This window comes from Gastrolobium bilobum, unplaced genomic scaffold (assembly GCF_033153095.1).
Source record: "Gastrolobium bilobum isolate Gb01-03AN ecotype WA unplaced genomic scaffold, APGP_CSIRO_Gbil_v1 utg37553, whole genome shotgun sequence".
Classification (NCBI taxonomy): Eukaryota; Viridiplantae; Streptophyta; class Magnoliopsida; order Fabales; family Fabaceae; genus Gastrolobium; species Gastrolobium bilobum.
In genome coordinates this window covers 110,144-128,178 of record NW_026896741.1, presented here as the reverse complement: position 1 = coordinate 128,178, position 18,035 = coordinate 110,144, and the positions used below count along the sequence as shown (strand labels likewise).

Genomic DNA, 18,035 nt, shown 5'->3' with positions numbered 1-18,035 from the left:
GGATATTAAACTTTTCCATGCTGAATTTGCATATAATAGAGCTCCATCTTATGCTACGGGAAACTCTCCTTTTGAGATAAACTATGGAGTAAACCCTCTCACTCCCATTGATTTAATTCCTCTTCCAATAGAATCCCAAGTGAGTTTTGAAGCTGAAGAACGTGCTAAAGCAATGTAATGGCTCCATGAACAGGTCAAGGTCAGAATTGAGGAAATTAATGAGTTGTACAAACAAAAGGCAAACAAGCCTCGCAAATCACAGTAATTCAGTCCTGGAGATCTAGTTTGGCTCCATTTGAGGAAGGAAAGATTTCCTTCGAAGAGAAAAAATAAATTGATGGCTCCGGAAGATGGTCCCTTCAAGGTGATTAAAAAGGTGGGAGATAATGCATATAAGTTGGAGTTACCCGGATAAACCAATATTTCTACAACTTTCAACATTGGTGATTTAACTCCATACTTAAGTGAAAATGAAGACCACGAGGATTTGAGGACAAATCCCAATCAAGAAGGGGAGGATGATACAAGAGTAAGAATGTTACATTTGATTAGAGAAGCTAAAATGTTAAGTCCATGATATGCAAATTCGTCTTCTGATTTCAAGGCACAATTTCAATTGGGTTCAGAAGTTATTTTGGGTCAAATTATGATTAGTTGGCTGCCTTAATGGGACAATTATGAAGGAAGATAAAAAGTTTTAGCATTTAAAGTACAATAAAGAGTTTTTTTTATTGTTATTAACTCTTGGAAGTTGGGATTAGTTATTGGTATTTCTATTTCCTAAGCAACATAATTCTTGTGAGCATGACTCTTGAGAGTTGGGTTTAGTTATTGTTATTTCTATTTCGTAAGCAACAACTCTTGGAGTTATATGTCTCTTTGTATTCTTATGATTTTAGTTATTCTATAAATATGAGATATTTTGTAATATGGAGGACAGATTTGATAAATGAAAAAGTGTGTTGCAAGTTCTCAAACTTGTCTTAAATCTTGTTATCTTTATCTAACATTGGGCTAGTGTTCATCTTATAATTAGAGAACACCCTTAAATATAGGTAAATCCATCGTTATGTTATTTTCATATTCATGATCTTAATATAATTAGTTAATATCGGTAAGCTCATCGTTAATCTTTTTAAAATTAAATTAAATTTTTAACAATTACAAGGGATACTATATTTATAAATTTGAAATCTGAAAAAACAAAATTTAAAAAGGACAATTTTTATGGTGATAAGAATAAACCCAATATTTTCAGACGTCACCCGACGTTTGTAACAGCTTATACACTCTTTATGTCTAGAACAATAATAATCATTGAAACGGCCAAGATCTCAATCAGTATAAATAAAGTCATAGTGTTTATCTTATAATTAGAGAACACCCTTAAATATAGGTAAATCCATCGTTATCTTATTTTCATTTTCATGATCTTAATATAGTTAATTAGTCAATATAGGTAAACTGACCGTCAATCTTTTTTAAATTAAATTAAATTTTAACAATTACAAGGGATACTATATTTATATTTTATAACGAGAAGAAATATTTTTATTATCAAAAAAATTCACTACCTATATAATTATTATTGATATTTTTTTATCTTCATAAACTTTTCGACATTCTTTCTATTTCTGATTTAATCTCTTTCTGACCCAATAATAATTAGATATGTAGTTGGTTGATAATGAATTTTTCTGGAAATAAAAATATCCTCCTTATTAATAACTGACAAAAAAAAATTAAAATCTGAAATCTGAAAAAATAAAATAAAAAATGGACATTTTTTTTACGGTGATAAGGATAAATTCAATATTTTCAGACGTCACTCTGACGTTTGTAACAGCTTATACACTGTATGTTATATATTTATAGAGCAAGGATCTGCATTTACTTTCAAACAAGTTAAGACATTCCTGTGAAAGAACACACATTCCCATTGTGTCTCTTTCTTCTTCTCTCTCTCTCTCACGTAGGAGAATCCGAGAAACTAGTAAATTGGTGGGCATCATTCATTTCTTTTACTTTCTGTTGAATGTTCATGACCAAATTTGAAATGATTCTTGTACTGTTTGATGAATGGTTAACTTTGCAGTTTTCAATTTCCAAAACAAGTGTAGTTGTTTAGCTTTATGAATGACATGGTTTGTGTCTTGTGTAGAACTTTTCATTTGGATTCTTTTATGCTTACCTTCATCAGATTAATTTTTCTGAGGTGGTTGTTGTGTTTGTATCTTAACAAGAATCATAATTGAAAGAGTAACCTGAACCTTTGTTTTGATCTCATTGTGAAGTTGTATTGAGGAGAAGAAATGGCCAAAATTCCCATCTTCTTGGTGGGGCTTATGCTCTTACACTGTTGGGTAGCCATGACTGAGGCAGAATACTTGAAATATAAAGATCCAAAACAGCCATTGAATGTTCGAATCAAGGATCTTATTAATAGGATGAGTTTGGAAGAGAAAATTGGCCAAATGGTTCAGATTGATCGCAGTGTTGCTTCTTCTGATGTGATTAATAAGTATTTTATTGGTAAGGTTTCGTTCTATCCCATATACTGGGAAATGGGAATATTTGCATATTTTATTTAATCATTTATTTTTTATTTTTTTGTGGAAATTGAATTGTCCTTTTTTATAGGGAGTTTGCTAAGTGGGGGTGGCAGTGTTCCAAAGAAACAGGCTTCTGCAGAGGATTGGGTTAACATGGTGAATGATTTTCAAAAGGGTGCTTTATCAACTAGGCTAGGGATTCCAATTATATATGGGATTGATGCTGTTCATGGCCATAACAATGTCTACAACGCAACAATTTTTCCTCACAACGTTGGGCTAGGAGCTACCAGGTAAATCACAAGTATGCTTATATATCTGATGTGTGCCAATTTGAGTTTTAATTCTTGAGAATTGAAGATTTCCTATATTCAACTTTGCTGGACTGATTGACTATTTCAAAAGGTGCTGTGTGTTGTAATGTTGAACTTCTAATATAACTCGAAACTGAATTGTATGCAAGTTAAAAATAAAATGGATCCTTGTGTTGAGATATATAGTCCCACATTGATTGGATGGGCAACTAATATGGCATTTCTAAGGCCTTGGGCACTCCCACCCCTTGAGCTAGCTTTTGGGGTGGTGTATCCCAAGGTTCTTTACATGGTATCAGAGCCTCACAACAAAGACTTTTTGAAGTTATGATTATATTTACTAGAGATGGTGCATAAACCACATAAACAATTATTAACCAAATTAACAATTACAAGTGGTTGAGACCTATAACGAAAGCGAAATTCTCTTGCCCAAAACATTACGAATGATGTTATTAAATATTTGATTTATTAAAGTATTCATGGTTTTGTTGGTTAGCAAAATGAACATGACAGGAAGTCATAATAATATAAACATTTCGTGTTTAGATTAATGTTGTGAATTCTTCTTTGGTTATCTTTTTCTATGTCGTTATTTCTTCCTCTTCTCTCTTCATATGATGCTGAAACTTATTGTAGACTCACTTTTCCCAAAACTTGAATATTTTACTATGCTCCTGTATCTTGATCCTGAAGTTAATCTCTGAACAAGCAGGGACCCTGAACTAGTGAAGAAGATTGGAGATGCAACTGCTCTTGAAGTTAGAGCAACTGGAATTCAATATGCCTTTGCACCTTGCATTGCGGTAATTGAGAAAATCCAAGTTATAACAAACCATATCTGTTTGTTCTTACAAAGGGATACCATATTTGTTTGAATAGGTCTGTAGAGATCCAAGGTGGGGACGATGTTATGAAAGTTATAGTGAAGATCATAAAGTAGTTCAAGCTATGACTGAGATCATTTCAGGACTGCAAGGTGAAATCCCTGCAAACTCACGAAAGGGTGTTCCATTTGTTGCTGGAAAGTAAGTAATTCATGATGTTGCAGGAATTAGTCTAGTTTTATATCTGTGTTTTCTATCTGATTACGTATGAGAATTGATCATATAAAACATTGTTTTTCGCAGTTTTTCTTTAGATTTTGTTATTGATTTTGGAACTTTCTTACACAATCCTTTTGTCTTACACTATCATGTTTTTCTTGTCTTTTCCTTTATATTTTTTAGACTATTCTACTTAAAACTAATTTTTTTCTGCATTCCTAAGACATGAGGATAATGCAACTTGTCTTGGTGTTGGTGTTTGATGTACTGGTGTTTCTTTGTTCAGAAAGAAAGTTGCAGCTTGCGCTAAGCACTATGTTGGTGATGGTGGAACCACCAAAGGAATCAATGAGAACAATACAGTTATAAACAGGCATGGATTGCTTAGCATTCACATGCCAGCCTACTATAACTCAATCATTAAGGGTGTTGCAACCATCATGGTCTCTTACTCAAGCTGGGATGGTGAAAAGATGCATGCTAACCGTGATCTAATCACTGGCTTCCTCAAGAACACACTCCGTTTCAGGGTAATCTTTACCTCATCATGTCCTTTGAATTCAGCATTATGAATCCTCACATTAAATGAGGCTTAAAATCCTTTAACTTCTTGCAGGGTTTTGTCATATCAGATTGGCAGGGAATTGACAGGATTACTTCCCCTGCTCATGCTAACTACTCGTATTCCATTTATGCCGGAATCACTGCCGGAATTGACATGGTAAACTATGAGTTTCAAGTCTGTTGATTATATATAGCTTTATCTGATTCTCCATATAGACTTATTATACTCTAACTCTTGTTATCTTAATGCTGCAGATAATGGTTCCCTATAACTACACAGAATTCATAGATGGCCTAACCTTACAGGTGAAAAACAATATCATACCCATGAGTCGAATTGATGATGCGGTGAAGAGGATTTTGAGGGTCAAATTTGTTATGGGTCTGTTTGAGAATCCATTGGCTGATTACAGCCTAGTTAACGAGCTTGGAAGTCAGGTTAGTTAATCAGTAGTCTTACGTATAATGTTTATTTACCTACTATTTTATACCATGATGATAAATTAGATTGGCACCATTACTTGACAGGAGCATAGAGAATTGGCCAGGGAAGCTGTGAGAAGATCTTTGGTCCTATTAAAGAATGGAGAAGGTGCTGATACTCCATTGCTTCCTCTTCCTAAAAAGGCTTCAAAAATACTTGTTGCTGGAAGTCATGCTGATAATCTTGGCTATCAGTGTGGTGGCTGGACCATTGAATGGCAAGGACTTAGTGGCAACAACATTACTAGTGGTATAAAATATAAATTCATTTTCAAAATGTTTTCCTTATTGTTTAACATTATCTTTGTACTGAAAACACAATCTTAAACAGGTACTACAATTCTCAGTGCTATTAAAAACACTGTTGACAAAGATACCAAGGTAGTTTACAAGGAGAACCCTGATTTAGACTATGTTAAGTCTAATGGTTTTGAATATGCAATTGTGGTAGTAGGAGAGCATCCATATGCTGAAACAAATGGTGACAGCTTGAATTTGACAATCTCTGATCCTGGTCCAAATACCATAAACAATGTCTGTGGAGGAGTCAAATGTGTTGTTGTACTCATCTCTGGTCGCCCTGTGGTTATACAACCATATCTTGACATAATTGAAGCCCTTGTTGCTGCTTGGCTTCCAGGTACTGAGGGTCATGGTGTGACAGACGTCTTATTTGGTGACTATGGTTTCACTGGGAAGCTTTCAAGGACATGGTTTAAGACTGTTGATCAGTTACCAATGAATGTTGGAGATTCTCATTACGACCCCCTCTTCCCATTTGGATTTGGCCTTACAACCAAACCTCACAAGGCCACATAGGAACTCAAGATAATGGTACCATTTACCATTCTCTATTAAAGTTCCATTTACCATTCTCTATTTAAACATTGTCATATGTGTAGCTTGGAATTTCAGTAATTAAGTGCTGGGATGCTTACATATTTTTTAACCTCAATTGTTAAAGCATCAATTTCCAAAATTGTAATTCCCTTTTGCATTTTCTATTACTTTGTAATCTCTATTTTCAGCACCTATTAAAGAGATGAAGGATAATTCTGTTCAATTCCTAGCTGCTGTCTGTGTGGCTTAAAATTGATGTTCTCTCCTAATCTTGGGCTTACTTCATGTGTTCTCCAAAGCGTGGGCCTTTAGTTTTGGAGTGCAAACAATGCAATGGCTTTTTATAATTAGTTTTGGACTTTTGGGTAATGTTCAATAAAAAAATTCAATTTCAAGCTTATTGATAATAATTTTTTTAGTGAATATTAATATTATAAATCATAAAAAGAAAATAAAAAAATTTAGACTTTTTGTCAGTTTGACCCGGGTACAGGAAGAAGATGACATAAATGACACTTTTTTCAGTTACCAAAATGACACCTCAAATAACAAGTCTTTTTAACTATGAAGCTTCATAATGAAGTCATTGAGTTTGAAAAATGCTTTATTTTTTTTTATACTGATTCTAATTACTCTTTGAAGTGAGTCCACTCTCGGATATTTTCATAATTTTCAACTCTTTGAATCAATTATGAGATTAATTTCAAGTCGAGCGGTTAAAATTACTTATCCCTTCCCAAAAATGTATTTGATGGAAATCGAGCTTAATTAACATTGCATTAAATGCCATATTATGCTTTTATGAGTTATCATCACTTTCACCATTTACCATTCTCTATTTATCCCGTCCTCATTTCTCCCTTCCTTAGAGGATCAAGTAACCATTGTTAAGTTTAGCAAGTAATGAATTTTTATTGCAACATTTTGTCAGAAATTGGAGAAATTTTATATGATAAATTTTTTTTGCAAAATTTGGGAAAGATGACACAAGGTAGTCGAAATGTATTTTTATAGAATGGTAGAATAGTGATAATTTGAAACTCTAACACTGTTAAAGAATTATTTTAAAAAAAAATAAAACACATAAGGATAAAAGATAAAAAAAATAAAATAAAACAAATATAAGAGAATAATTGATTCAAAGACAAACCACGGGGAGTTCAACTTCTCATTTCTTTATTCTAATAACACAAGTAAACCCAATACAACCATAGTCACAATTTGTGAAAATAGAAATTCATATAATGCATTAAGTGAAAATAGTACTGAAATAGGGATGTCAAGAAATTTTATAGTCGTAGTACAATTTCTTCAGGGCCTAACTCCTACGGTTTCAACTTACTTGCTCCATAAACAGATCAAAGAGGGAGTAACGTGGATGCAGTTGAAACACAAATCTCCATTCAAAGATTTAAAATAGATTAAGATCTCGAATTTTACTCCACCCTAATAAACAAAAATCTTCGAAAAACCAACACTACAGGATCGTATAATTATTTACTACTGGGGGAGCCTGATTGCAAAGTACTGTAAGTCACAAAAGCATAAATTTGTATAAGAAAGCTCATATTTTTTGCAAAGTACATTTTTTTTTGTCTCTATCGTATAAGAAAGCTCATCTCGTATAACATTATAAATATAAAACTCTTAATAAATAGTGTTTTAAATTAAAAAAACGTGTATTTAATGTTAATAAAAAATTATACGATTTCTCTATTTAAAAAAGGGTGTAACAGAGAATTATAAAACCAAAAAAATATTTTTTATTTATGTCAATTTGTATTCGAGGGCAATCAGTTAATTCTCTTGATTAGAAAAACAAATCAATTTTATCAAACGCTACTTTTAACCATTTTTGTTCTCTTATAACCTAAAAAAATAGAAGAAAAACATTTATGAAAACGTCGTAATACAGATATAAAATGCATAGGAAATAACCATAATTAAGAGCCTATATGTTCTTAACCAAACAAATAAAGATGGATCCACGAGTCCAAATAAATCATCAACATTTTATTTATTTCAGCTCTAATCATGTGGATAAATCATATATATGATCTACCACATGCTTGAGTCTAAATTCTTATTAAACATAAACTTTCCCAAACTCAAAGTAAAACAAGTACCAAGATGTCAACACTTGAAGTTGAAACCTAGTCGTCATCACTTGTCTTTTCACCAACCAAATTCATATGTCTCGGTAGAAGAACTCCTTAAAAGCTTCCATATGAGCATTTTGTAAACGAATGGCTATGGAAATAGACTCATCCCCTATTGGACTTGGCATGATGAATGCCTTTCCATCTCCTTTCACAACACCAGGACCCATATACACAGGCTTTCCCCACCCAAAATCAGGTCCATAAAGTGGCATATTACTCATCCAGCTCCAAATGTTAAGGTTAGGATTCCCAAGAAATGGGCTTTCCACACACCCTAAATAGTTGAAGGAGGGTCTAAGACATGCCACATTATGCTGACTCCCTATAAAATCAAACGCTGACCTCAAATACTCATCTGTTACCATTTCAATCGCTTCTCTTATCTTATGTGCCCCATAGCTCAATGGTTTTGACACAATATCCCCACTCAGGCATGTGTGTGTCACTGTTGGATGTGTTGCGTTTCCAAAATAGTTTAGAGGAAGTGGTGGCTTTAGTCTGTTTCGAGTACCAGTAACAATCTGAACCACCGTTGGTTGATTGTGATAACCATGACGAGCCTTGCATGCTGACTTCCAAATATGAGCAGCAATGCTTTCATATCTGCTATAAGGTCGACGATGCACCACAGTCTCATCACCTTCCATGAACTCATTGGCTCTCTTTTTCAGCTTTCCCACCATTTCTCTTGTGAGTTTCATCATTGCCAGTGTTGTCTCCTTCTTATGCTCCAATGTGGTGTCAGAGTTGCCTAGTATAAGAGGCAAAGGCCTGAATTCTGGGTGGTCAAAGTGTAGTGCTTTATTAAGGGTTGCCTCAGATCTTAAAGTCATTCGATTTAAAAATGGCATCTCATCTTTCTCCAAGCTACCTATTGGAAATTCCAACGCGACTGATGAGTATACAAGTTCAAAATTGTCTAGCAATTGAGAAGTAAGGATCATATGAGTGAAAAAACCCATTACTTAAAAGAAATCTCACACTTAATGCTTAAGGCATATAAATTTGGGGATTAATGTTTCTAGAAGATAATTTTATTTTTAATATACACATAAATGTGTGTGGAACTCAAGTGGAGCCATGTGAAATGAAATATTTTAGGTACATCCATCGTACCAGTGACTCGGTGCGATGGGCCAATCGTAATGAGACATTTTCTGTGTAATATGTGTACTGAAAGAAAAAAAAATTAATTCAAGTGTCAATTTTTGAATGGAAGTCCTCGATACACCAGGTGTAGCGAAAATAAAATGCTCTTTATATGAAAAAAAGAGATAAAAAAAATATGAATTTCACATACTTTTATGTGTATATAAAAAATATAATTATCTTCTACGCTATGAGAAATATTAATCCCATGAACTTAATATATTAATATTTTAAACTAAAATATGATGTGAGCCTCACTTATTGTGATTTGAGTTTCCTACTAAACATACCTTCTCTCGCAAGCTTAGCCCATGAATCGACAAAGAGAGTGCCAGCAATTCCATCAACAATGACATTGGAAATGACAAAGCCAACACAAAGGCCACCACAGATGAACCTTGTCAACTGTACCAGCAAGAGTGGCAACTTCTCCATAGGCTCACTATAATCAACTTTTGGAAGAAGCTCGCTGATTGTGTCATTAGGTTCAAAGTCACCATACTCATCTAGTGCTCTTGTGGATTCGGCTTCCAATAGCTTTACACCCATTGAATTGCAATCCACTTCAAATCTGCCACCACTTATCATGCGTAAACGGCCAGCTAGTGGGTAGTAGTGGACTAAGATCTTGCCAAGAGAGTCTCTCATTGTGTCAATCATGTTATGGATTTTGAGATTGGGCTTGTGATTTTCCCTGTAAATGTAGATAGTGAGTGAGTGAGTGTGAGCATTAATTTGCTCACTATCAGATAACACGAGGCTACCATTTGGAGTGGCTTCACTTGGAATGACCATGTAAGAAGATGTAATGCTCACCATACTAACTTGTGTTTTACCCTTTTTAGTTCAAAAAACCTACACGTCCATATGTATATGGAGAGAAAGAGAGAGAGAGAGTACAAAGATTTTGTTTAGATTCCGGAAAGCGACTTTTTGGAAATCCTATTTACGCATCTTTTAGCTGTGCACATTTTTTTAAGACAAAATGTCATTCAAAAACATTACCGTTTTGGTGGTATTCTTAGATTGAGATGTGCGAAAATATTTTGGTCTACGCGCCACCAGTGCCAAGCAAATTCACTCCTGTGCCACTAGCCCCAATATTCCCGGTGTTTTTCTTCCCGCACCAATAGTGTGGTGACGACACCACTAGCGTCACCTTACATTTTCGTTAATATTCGATGATCAATTAAATATATAATTAATAAATTTGAGCCAATATTTTAAGAAATATTTTGGCTTATCAAATAATTTTTTGGTCACAATTTTGAGAAATTCATTTTCTTAGCATATTCCTAATAATTGTGGTTCACCGATAAAAAAAATTTCTGCTCTAATAACAGCCGCTTGTAGCTTAAGAGCCTGTTTGTTTTGTCAGGAAAAGTAATTTTTATCTCTTCTTTATTTTAAAAGTATTTTTTACAAAAGTTAAAGCTATTTATATTTTTATAAAAGTATTTGAGTTTTAACTTCTGCTTTTTTTAAAATTTAAAATTTTTAACTTTTAAAAAAGTAAGTTTTTTATTTATTTTTTTGTGACTTCTGCTTTTTTAAAAACAGACATTTAAACAAACTTAAAGTGATAAGTGCTTTTTTTCTTAAAAAAATAACTTTTGGAGAAAAAAAAAACTCATTCAAACGGTAATCAAACACATGTTCTTCTTTTTAGATAAAAAAAAATAGTGCACAATTGATTAGAAAAAAAATATTTTTTTAGATAAAAAAATATTGTCTCCTTCTTTGTTTAGATAAAAAAAAAGCTTTTATCACGTGTACATGTTCTTCTTTTTTCTTTTCTTCTCTTTTATGTTATGTATGTAATCAAACACATTTTATTTATTTAATTAAAAATGTAAAAATAGTGCACAAAAATCAATACGTAAACTGTTATTTTTACATGCTTCTATTATATTTGTTTTATATGATTTTTTTAGATAACAAAATAAGATAAACGTATCTTACATACAAATCTTTTCTCTTTTAAAATAGTAAAGGTGTTGGAAAAGTTTACCGGGAAAAAAAAAAATACTCCCTTTGTGAACAATTGATTCACGCTAGCCACAGCCATATTGGTTTTTATTTATGGGAGTTATTAATCTTATATTGCATAAGATAGGTATTTTATGTGTGTGAAACAAAGTTGTGTACCCACAATTTTAAGAAAAAGAAAAAGAAAAAAAAATGGGCACAAGATTTCATGTGTGTACAACATAAGATAGTTGTCTCACGTGATATAAGACAACTATTTCTCTTTATTTATAAGCAGTCACATTTTTTCAAGTAATTGTAAATTCCATTTTGCAGTAATATGATGTACTTTATTTTTCTTTTTTTGGATTACTTAATGTGACTTCTTCAATCGGTGTAGATAGCATTGAATGCCCTTATGCCCACTCTGGTCAAGGGAACCACAATGGAAATAGGATTGAATGTCCTTATGCCCATTATGGCATTAAGGGGACCCACGCATTCTCAATGGTATGAAGAAGTGGAGAAAACTTCAAATGGGGCTGATGGCTTAGAAAGACCCACCGACAGGGTTGTTAAACAAATCAGCAGTTTTGAGTAAGGGTGTACAAAAAAACTGGTTCACTTGTTCTGTCCTTGATCCGACCTTGACCCAACCTATAAATACCCATATTTTTTGAACTGGTTTAAATACTGATCCACTTTTATTTGGGTCAGTTTTAGACCTGACTCGTTTTAATATTGACCCACTGACCCAAAACTTGACCCATACCCATTATGTGAAAAAAAAATCACAATTATATTAAAAGAAAAGTTTTAACGTAAAACAATTACATCAAAATTTTTGACGAAAAAAATTTTTCATCAAAATTTGTGACTAAAAACATATCGGTAAAAAAAATTGACAGAATATTTTTTTTTTCAAATTTTTTTACGGAATCTAAATTTCGTCAAAATATTTCACAAAAAAATATATTCATAAAATCTTTCGACGAAACACATTTTCATCGAAATTCTTTGACGGAAAAAAATTTCATCAAAATTCTTTACAGATTTCAAATTTCGGCTTTTCGACGGAAATATTTTCGTTAAACTTTTTGACAAAAAAAAATTTCGTCGAAATTTTTAGCGAAACACATTTCTATCAAAAATTTTCGACTAAATATTTTCGTCTAGTTTTTTGATAAAGAATATATCCATCAAAACTTTCAACGGAACACATTTCTGTAAAAAAAAATCGTAAAATTTTTTGACAAAAATATTTCGATAAGAAATTTTGACTGAAAAAATATTTTGTCTAAATTCTTTAGAGAATCTAAATTTCGTCGAAAATTTCAAATGAAACATTTTCCTCAAAACAATTTCCATTGAAAATTTCGACGAAACACATTTCCATAAATAAATTTCGACGGCAAAAAATTTCATTAAAATTCTTTACAGATTTCAAATTTCGGCAAAAATTTTCAACAGAAATATTTTCGTCATTAAAAAATTTTGACGGCAAAAAATTTCATCAAAATTCTTTACAGATTTCAAATTTCGGCGAAAGTTTTCGACGGAAACATTTTCGTCATCAAAAAATTTTGACGGCAAAAAATTTCATCAAAATTCTTTACAGATTTCAAATTTCGGCGAAAGTTTTCGAAGGAAAAATTTTCGTCTTCAAAAAATTTTGACGGCAAAAAATTTCGACGGCAAAAAAATTCATCAAATTTCTTTACAGATTTCAAATTTCGACGAAAGTTTTCGACGAAAAAATTTTCGTTAAATTTTTTGACAAAATTTTGTGAGAAAACCAAGTCAAAAACGGGTCAGGTCAAATTTGACCGAGTTCAGAAACCAAGTCAGACCCACTTCAGAAACCAAGTCAGGTCAGATCCAAACTGGTTCTGAACTAGTTCAACAAAATCCAATCCAAGTCAGACCTCACTTGGATCAAATTAAAGCGGGCCGGGTCAAAATACCTGACCTATAAAAACCAAGTTGGGTCGAGTCGGATAAAAACCTGACCCGACCTGACCCATGCACCGCCCTAGTTTTGGGATTGTAAGTTGTTAAGAATTGAGTTTATATGTTTAAAATTAATTATTGAGATTAAATTTAAATTTGTATAAAATTTCATTTAATAATAAAATTTAGACTCTAATTCAAAGTCCGATCTTACAGTCTTTTAGATTAGTTTAGTATATTAATTTTTATTTTTATTTTATATTTTTTATATTACTAAATACTAATAGCCCTCTTTCTCCTCAACTCATTTTACCACATTTTATTAGTTAAATAAATTTTTTGAATGATTTTGTTTTATATTATGTTGTTTGAATTTATATTGAATTTATAAATCTTTGTGTAATGATTAATGCTATTGATCGGACATTTTGTTTAGATATATTTTTGTTATTTTATTTTTTTATTGGAAAAATATACTCTTATGTTGTAGGAGAGAGTTATTTTCTCCTACACATAAGTCGATTTCCGTGTTATTTTTTATTTATTTTTCTTTTTATAAATAGGTTGATCTCACACATAATTGTCTCTATAGTATAAGAGAGCTTCTCTCATATTGCACGAGATTAATAAAACCCTTTTTTTAATAGCATAAACTAGACTTTTATTTTTATAAATAAATCAAGTCATAAGTCAATAATTATATTCATAAAAGATAATAGATTAGGCTATACTAATATATTTAAACACAAATTTAACTTTTTAAGACTAAAATACCGCCCACTCATGAATAATTGAAGTATAGATGGAAGAGTTTGAAGTTCGTGAAGCTGTAAATGTATATACTGAGTGCATAAGTCAGACAACAGTTTTGGTGTTCCCGTGATAACAATTATTCATTACATCATTTATTAAAGGGTCCCCAATTTCTTTTTTCATTGCAAAAAAAAAATTTGTGCAGCAATCAAATATAACTAAGTATTACAAATAATATTTACAAAAAAAAAAAGTATTACAAATAATACATAATTATGATATTAAAGTTATTTTTCTCTCCTCTTCACATTGGCTGACAACTATATGAGAAGAGAAAAAAATAGCTTTTAAAATTACTATATACTACCAATATTACATAGTTGTAATTGATATTACACAAAATTTCTTGTGCAATGTAAGGAGAAGTAGATTTTCCTTTATTAAATATGGTAAAAAAAGTTATACTTTTGTATTATCTTCTCCTTCTAGTTATTTACTTATATATATTCTATATTTTTCTCTTTTTGTCAAAGGAGTATGTACTCTTAATACACCAAAAATGAGCTCCACGACTCAATGTTTACTTTCAGTATTGTGGATCTTGAGTTTATCACTCTAAAGCTAACTCAAAGGTGAGATTGTTCAAGGCCATATAAATCTCATATTAATTGCTTACTTAATCAATGTGGGATAACACTAACCAGTTATAACCATTTTTTCCTTTGAGCGGCTTCAACCCCTATCAGTATCAAGTACCAAGGCACTTTAATCTAGCTTATAGATAACATTTTTTATGGTCTCAACTCTCAATAAAAGTACCAATATTACAGACATTGAGGTCACTCCCCAAAAGCTAATTAAAAGAATACTTGAAGTAAGCTATGCTTGGAATGATAGTAAAAGATTATGTAATTAAAGGTGACAAAATAAATTTGGCCCAACGAAACGGGGGCTAAGGTTATCAACTCGCTAGCCGGCTCGCTCTTTATTTTTTCTGTACACTTAACTTTACTATATAATTATAAAAATAAAAACAGTATATATAATTCCAAACCAAGGAACACTTTGCATGTTAGTATAAATTATACAACACTCCCGACGATTGAGGTAATATTGATCATCTCTTTCGCGTAAACGACAAGAGAAAGGGAAGGAAGCCTTAACTTTAGCTTTAGGGGGAGGCCCAGCTTGACTAATCTAATCCTTAATGTACCCCTTCAGGTTGAACAATTTTTTAAAAGTAGTGAAATTTTTTCGAAATTTGAAAAAAAAATATCCAATTAAATATATCTAATGTACCAAATATTTGTCCCTTCAAGTTGTAGCTTGAAAGGGAAAAAAAAATGACCGATGGAGACCAGGAAGGGATCATTTTGACGAGATCTTATTTGATAATCCTGGACCACCATGGTCTCTCCCAAAAATAGAAGGAAGAAGGGAATTGAGAGAAAAATCATTGAAAAAAGATGAATTTAAGAGTCAAATAATTTTTCAAAAAAAGTAAAGTACCATCAACGGTATTTGTACTCTTGTAGCACGTTAAAAAATTCGCATTTTGACATCAGTCGTGTGCCATGTAAATTTGTGGACTTCAAATTAGTAGTTTTGTCTTATTTATATAACAAATTATTACATTATGTAAGTATTAAGTTTTGCTTTATATTACTTTATTACAGAACATTTATAAAAATATTAAATTAACCATGGTCATGACTTAAATGGTAATTAAGTTAGAATTTCAGAGAGACAAATTTTACTCCAATGTTAATATTCTAATCCCGCTAAAGAATACTTTGTGAGGAGAAACAACTTGAATGCGTGTTAAGGATTAGTCCTATAGTCAAAGTGTGTGAAAATATCGTGTTATAATAAATATTAGGTCAACAATTTCTAAGAGCGTTTTAGAACTAATTTGTAATTCTTTTAATAAAAAATAAGAATTTTTTTAAATATTTATAAAGAAAACTTTCAAAAAAAAAAACATAGGTTGGCGAGACAGGGCGAGCTTATAGACAGATGTGACAGAATGACTTTCTCAATCCATTATTATCAAAAGTGGGGCAGGACTGACTGGCTCAGTTGTAGGAGGGTTGATGGCGAGGTGAACTGGGTCGCCCGCTTTGCCACCTCTATTAATGTAATACTTCCCATAATTATCATTGTGAAACGACCGGTTTTTTAAATTTCATTTGCCACCTCTATTAATGTCATAATTATAATTGTGACATCAAGCCATAACCACACCAGACCTCAAATTTCATTGAACACATGAGCCACCAAACCATATTTCATATTATTTTCTTTCACCGTATCATTTTTCCTATCCCGTGACTTAACCCAAATCATGTGAGAAGGAACCAAGGTCTTAGCTGTCATTTTTGGTGAAGTTGTTACATGCAGTGGATGTGAAAATAGATTTTGGGTGGCAAAATCGTGGAGGTGATTGTGCGAAAAGGGGTTACACGATTTTTGCAAGAGGAGTGCGTGTGGATACTGACGAACGGCCCAAAGCCCACGCGTGTGTAGAAAGCGCACTATAAATGGAGCAATTAGCACCATGCAAGGGGTCCTTCATCTTCTTTCTGGTCTTTTTCTTTTCTTTCTTCAATTTTATTTTGCTAAGTAGTGTTAATTTCGTCTGAGTACTGTAGTAGAGCTATTTTTTGGATATAGCTTCTGCCTTGTATTTTCCATTTTGTCAGTTGTAATTTCTTTTTAAGTTTCGTTTGTTGTTTTTGTAGCTCAACCCTTATGGGTATGAGCTAAACCTTTGAAGGTTGGGTCTAAGTTACCCGAACCTCAGTGTTGACTGGTTGTGGTTACTGTTGCTTAATTTCAATTTTCAGTTGTTTAATGTCAAGCTTGTTATTTAAACATTCTGTCATTGAGGCCTGATGATAGATATTGTGTTAGGAAGAAGTCATCCAGAGGTGACTAATTCTGGAAATGCATTAAGCACATGGACTTGAATAAGAGATTATTCAAGGGCTGTCCCTTAGAGATGAGGATAGCCACCATGTAACTTTGGACTTGAAATGCATGAGTCCTTATTTCATTTAGCACAGAGATGCATAAAAGAAAGTTTTGGATAAAATGATTTTAAGATATTAAAATCAACAAGAGTGATCCGTTAACTGGGGATTAAATTTAAGTAATATGTAATTAGCAGTCAATCTAATGTTGTGGGAAAAGGTAAACCAAAACCCAACCTATTTTTCTAAACATTTTCACCAACTCAGTTTTCTTTTCCTCTGATTTTTAATTTTTTAATCATCATTTTGTTTTACATTTTTTTATATAAAAATCTTTTTACATCAGATACTTAAATTGCTTTCCTACTATTTTTCATCCTTTAGCTCGAGAAATTAATTCAGAAAATTTTAAAAAATAGAGTAATGTGGTCAATGCTATTTTAGATTAGTTTTGCTTTTATGTTTCTTTTCAAAAATCCAATTTAAGCAATTGCACTTTGTGTTTTTTAAATTTTCGCCAAAAGATTCTTGTGAGTACGAATTGGGACGTATAGACCCTATATTACTTGTGGCTGCGTATACTTGCGTATATCTTGCATATTCCTTAGTAAGGCCAACACGTAACGACCGGGTTTTGAAATGTATAGCTGCCACCAAATATTTTATCACGAAAATTGAAAATCTTTGTCTTTGTGCAATGGTCTTCGATGGCTGCACCTCCGACACACCCATCATAAAATAAATTAATTGCATGAATTTTATTTTACCCCATTAATTAAAAAAACTGGATTATAATATTTACAAGAAATTAATTTTACAATGCATAGTTGAAAAGGAATGATAATAGAAAAAAAAACATATATATAAACAAAAAGAATTAAGCTAAAATTGAAAATTAAAGTAACGTAATTATTTAAAAATAAAATATCACTGTGGGTTATCTGGTTTAAAAAAAACGTGGATATCTACTTGGATATAGCTATCATTGTTAAGCCACCAGAGTTAATTTAATCTATGAATAATTTTGTTAGGTGGCCTCATGTATCCCAAAAAAAAAAAAAAAAAATAGCTATCATTGTTTTTCCTTTTTGTTTCTTTATATTATTTCGTTATTATTATTATTATTATTATTGAAGACACAATCATAGCTAAGATGTAATGTACTAATAATTTTTTAATGAAAGGCTATAGAATTGTTTACTAGAATAATGCTATATAATATTAAAAATGGCACTAAAGGTGCCCTAAAATATTGCTATTCTCTTCGTAAACATTCAAACAG

General features: G+C 32.0%; 2 protein-coding genes across 2 annotated transcripts; one reads left to right on the top strand and one right to left on the bottom strand.

Moving 5' to 3' along the window:
- The first annotated feature begins 1,912 nt into the window (after nucleotides 1-1,912).
- On the top strand, nucleotides 1,913-6,014 carry LOC133301755 (uncharacterized). Its single transcript, XM_061501451.1, has 10 exons — nucleotides 1,913-2,001; nucleotides 2,295-2,532; nucleotides 2,641-2,845; nucleotides 3,582-3,672; nucleotides 3,749-3,894; nucleotides 4,199-4,442; nucleotides 4,529-4,633; nucleotides 4,732-4,914; nucleotides 5,005-5,209; nucleotides 5,291-6,014. The coding sequence occupies exons 2-10, from the start codon at nucleotides 2,313-2,315 to the stop codon at nucleotides 5,776-5,778; spliced, it is 1,887 nt and encodes a 628-aa protein (XP_061357435.1). The 5' UTR covers nucleotides 1,913-2,001; nucleotides 2,295-2,312; the 3' UTR covers nucleotides 5,779-6,014.
- A 1,973-nt stretch (nucleotides 6,015-7,987) lies between these two features.
- LOC133301750 (hydroxycinnamoyl-CoA:piscidic acid hydroxycinnamoyltransferase-like) lies at nucleotides 7,988-9,929 on the bottom strand. The gene is made up of 2 exons (XM_061501446.1): nucleotides 9,401-9,929; nucleotides 7,988-8,880 (listed from the first exon to the last, which is right to left on the bottom strand). The coding sequence occupies exons 1-2, from the start codon at nucleotides 9,927-9,929 to the stop codon at nucleotides 7,988-7,990; spliced, it is 1,422 nt and encodes a 473-aa protein (XP_061357430.1).
- Between the last annotated feature and the right edge of the window lie 8,106 nt (nucleotides 9,930-18,035).

Bases quoted from the DNA above. Each gene is read 5' to 3' on its own strand.
- LOC133301755 (XM_061501451.1), top strand. From the start codon at position 2,313: ATGGCCAAAATTCCCATCTTCTTGGTGGGGCTTATGCTCTTACACTGT. The intron at 3,673-3,748 runs GTAATTGAGAAA...TTGTTTGAATAG, and splicing joins CCTTTGCACCTTGCATTGCG to GTCTGTAGAGATCCAAGGTG. The intron at 5,210-5,290 runs GTATAAAATATA...AATCTTAAACAG, and splicing joins TGGCAACAACATTACTAGTG to GTACTACAATTCTCAGTGCT.
- LOC133301750 (XM_061501446.1), bottom strand. From the start codon at position 9,929: ATGGTGAGCATTACATCTTCTTACATGGTCATTCCAAGTGAAGCCACT. The intron at 8,881-9,400 runs GTATGTTTAGTA...CTCAATTGCTAG, and splicing joins GGCTAAGCTTGCGAGAGAAG to ACAATTTTGAACTTGTATAC.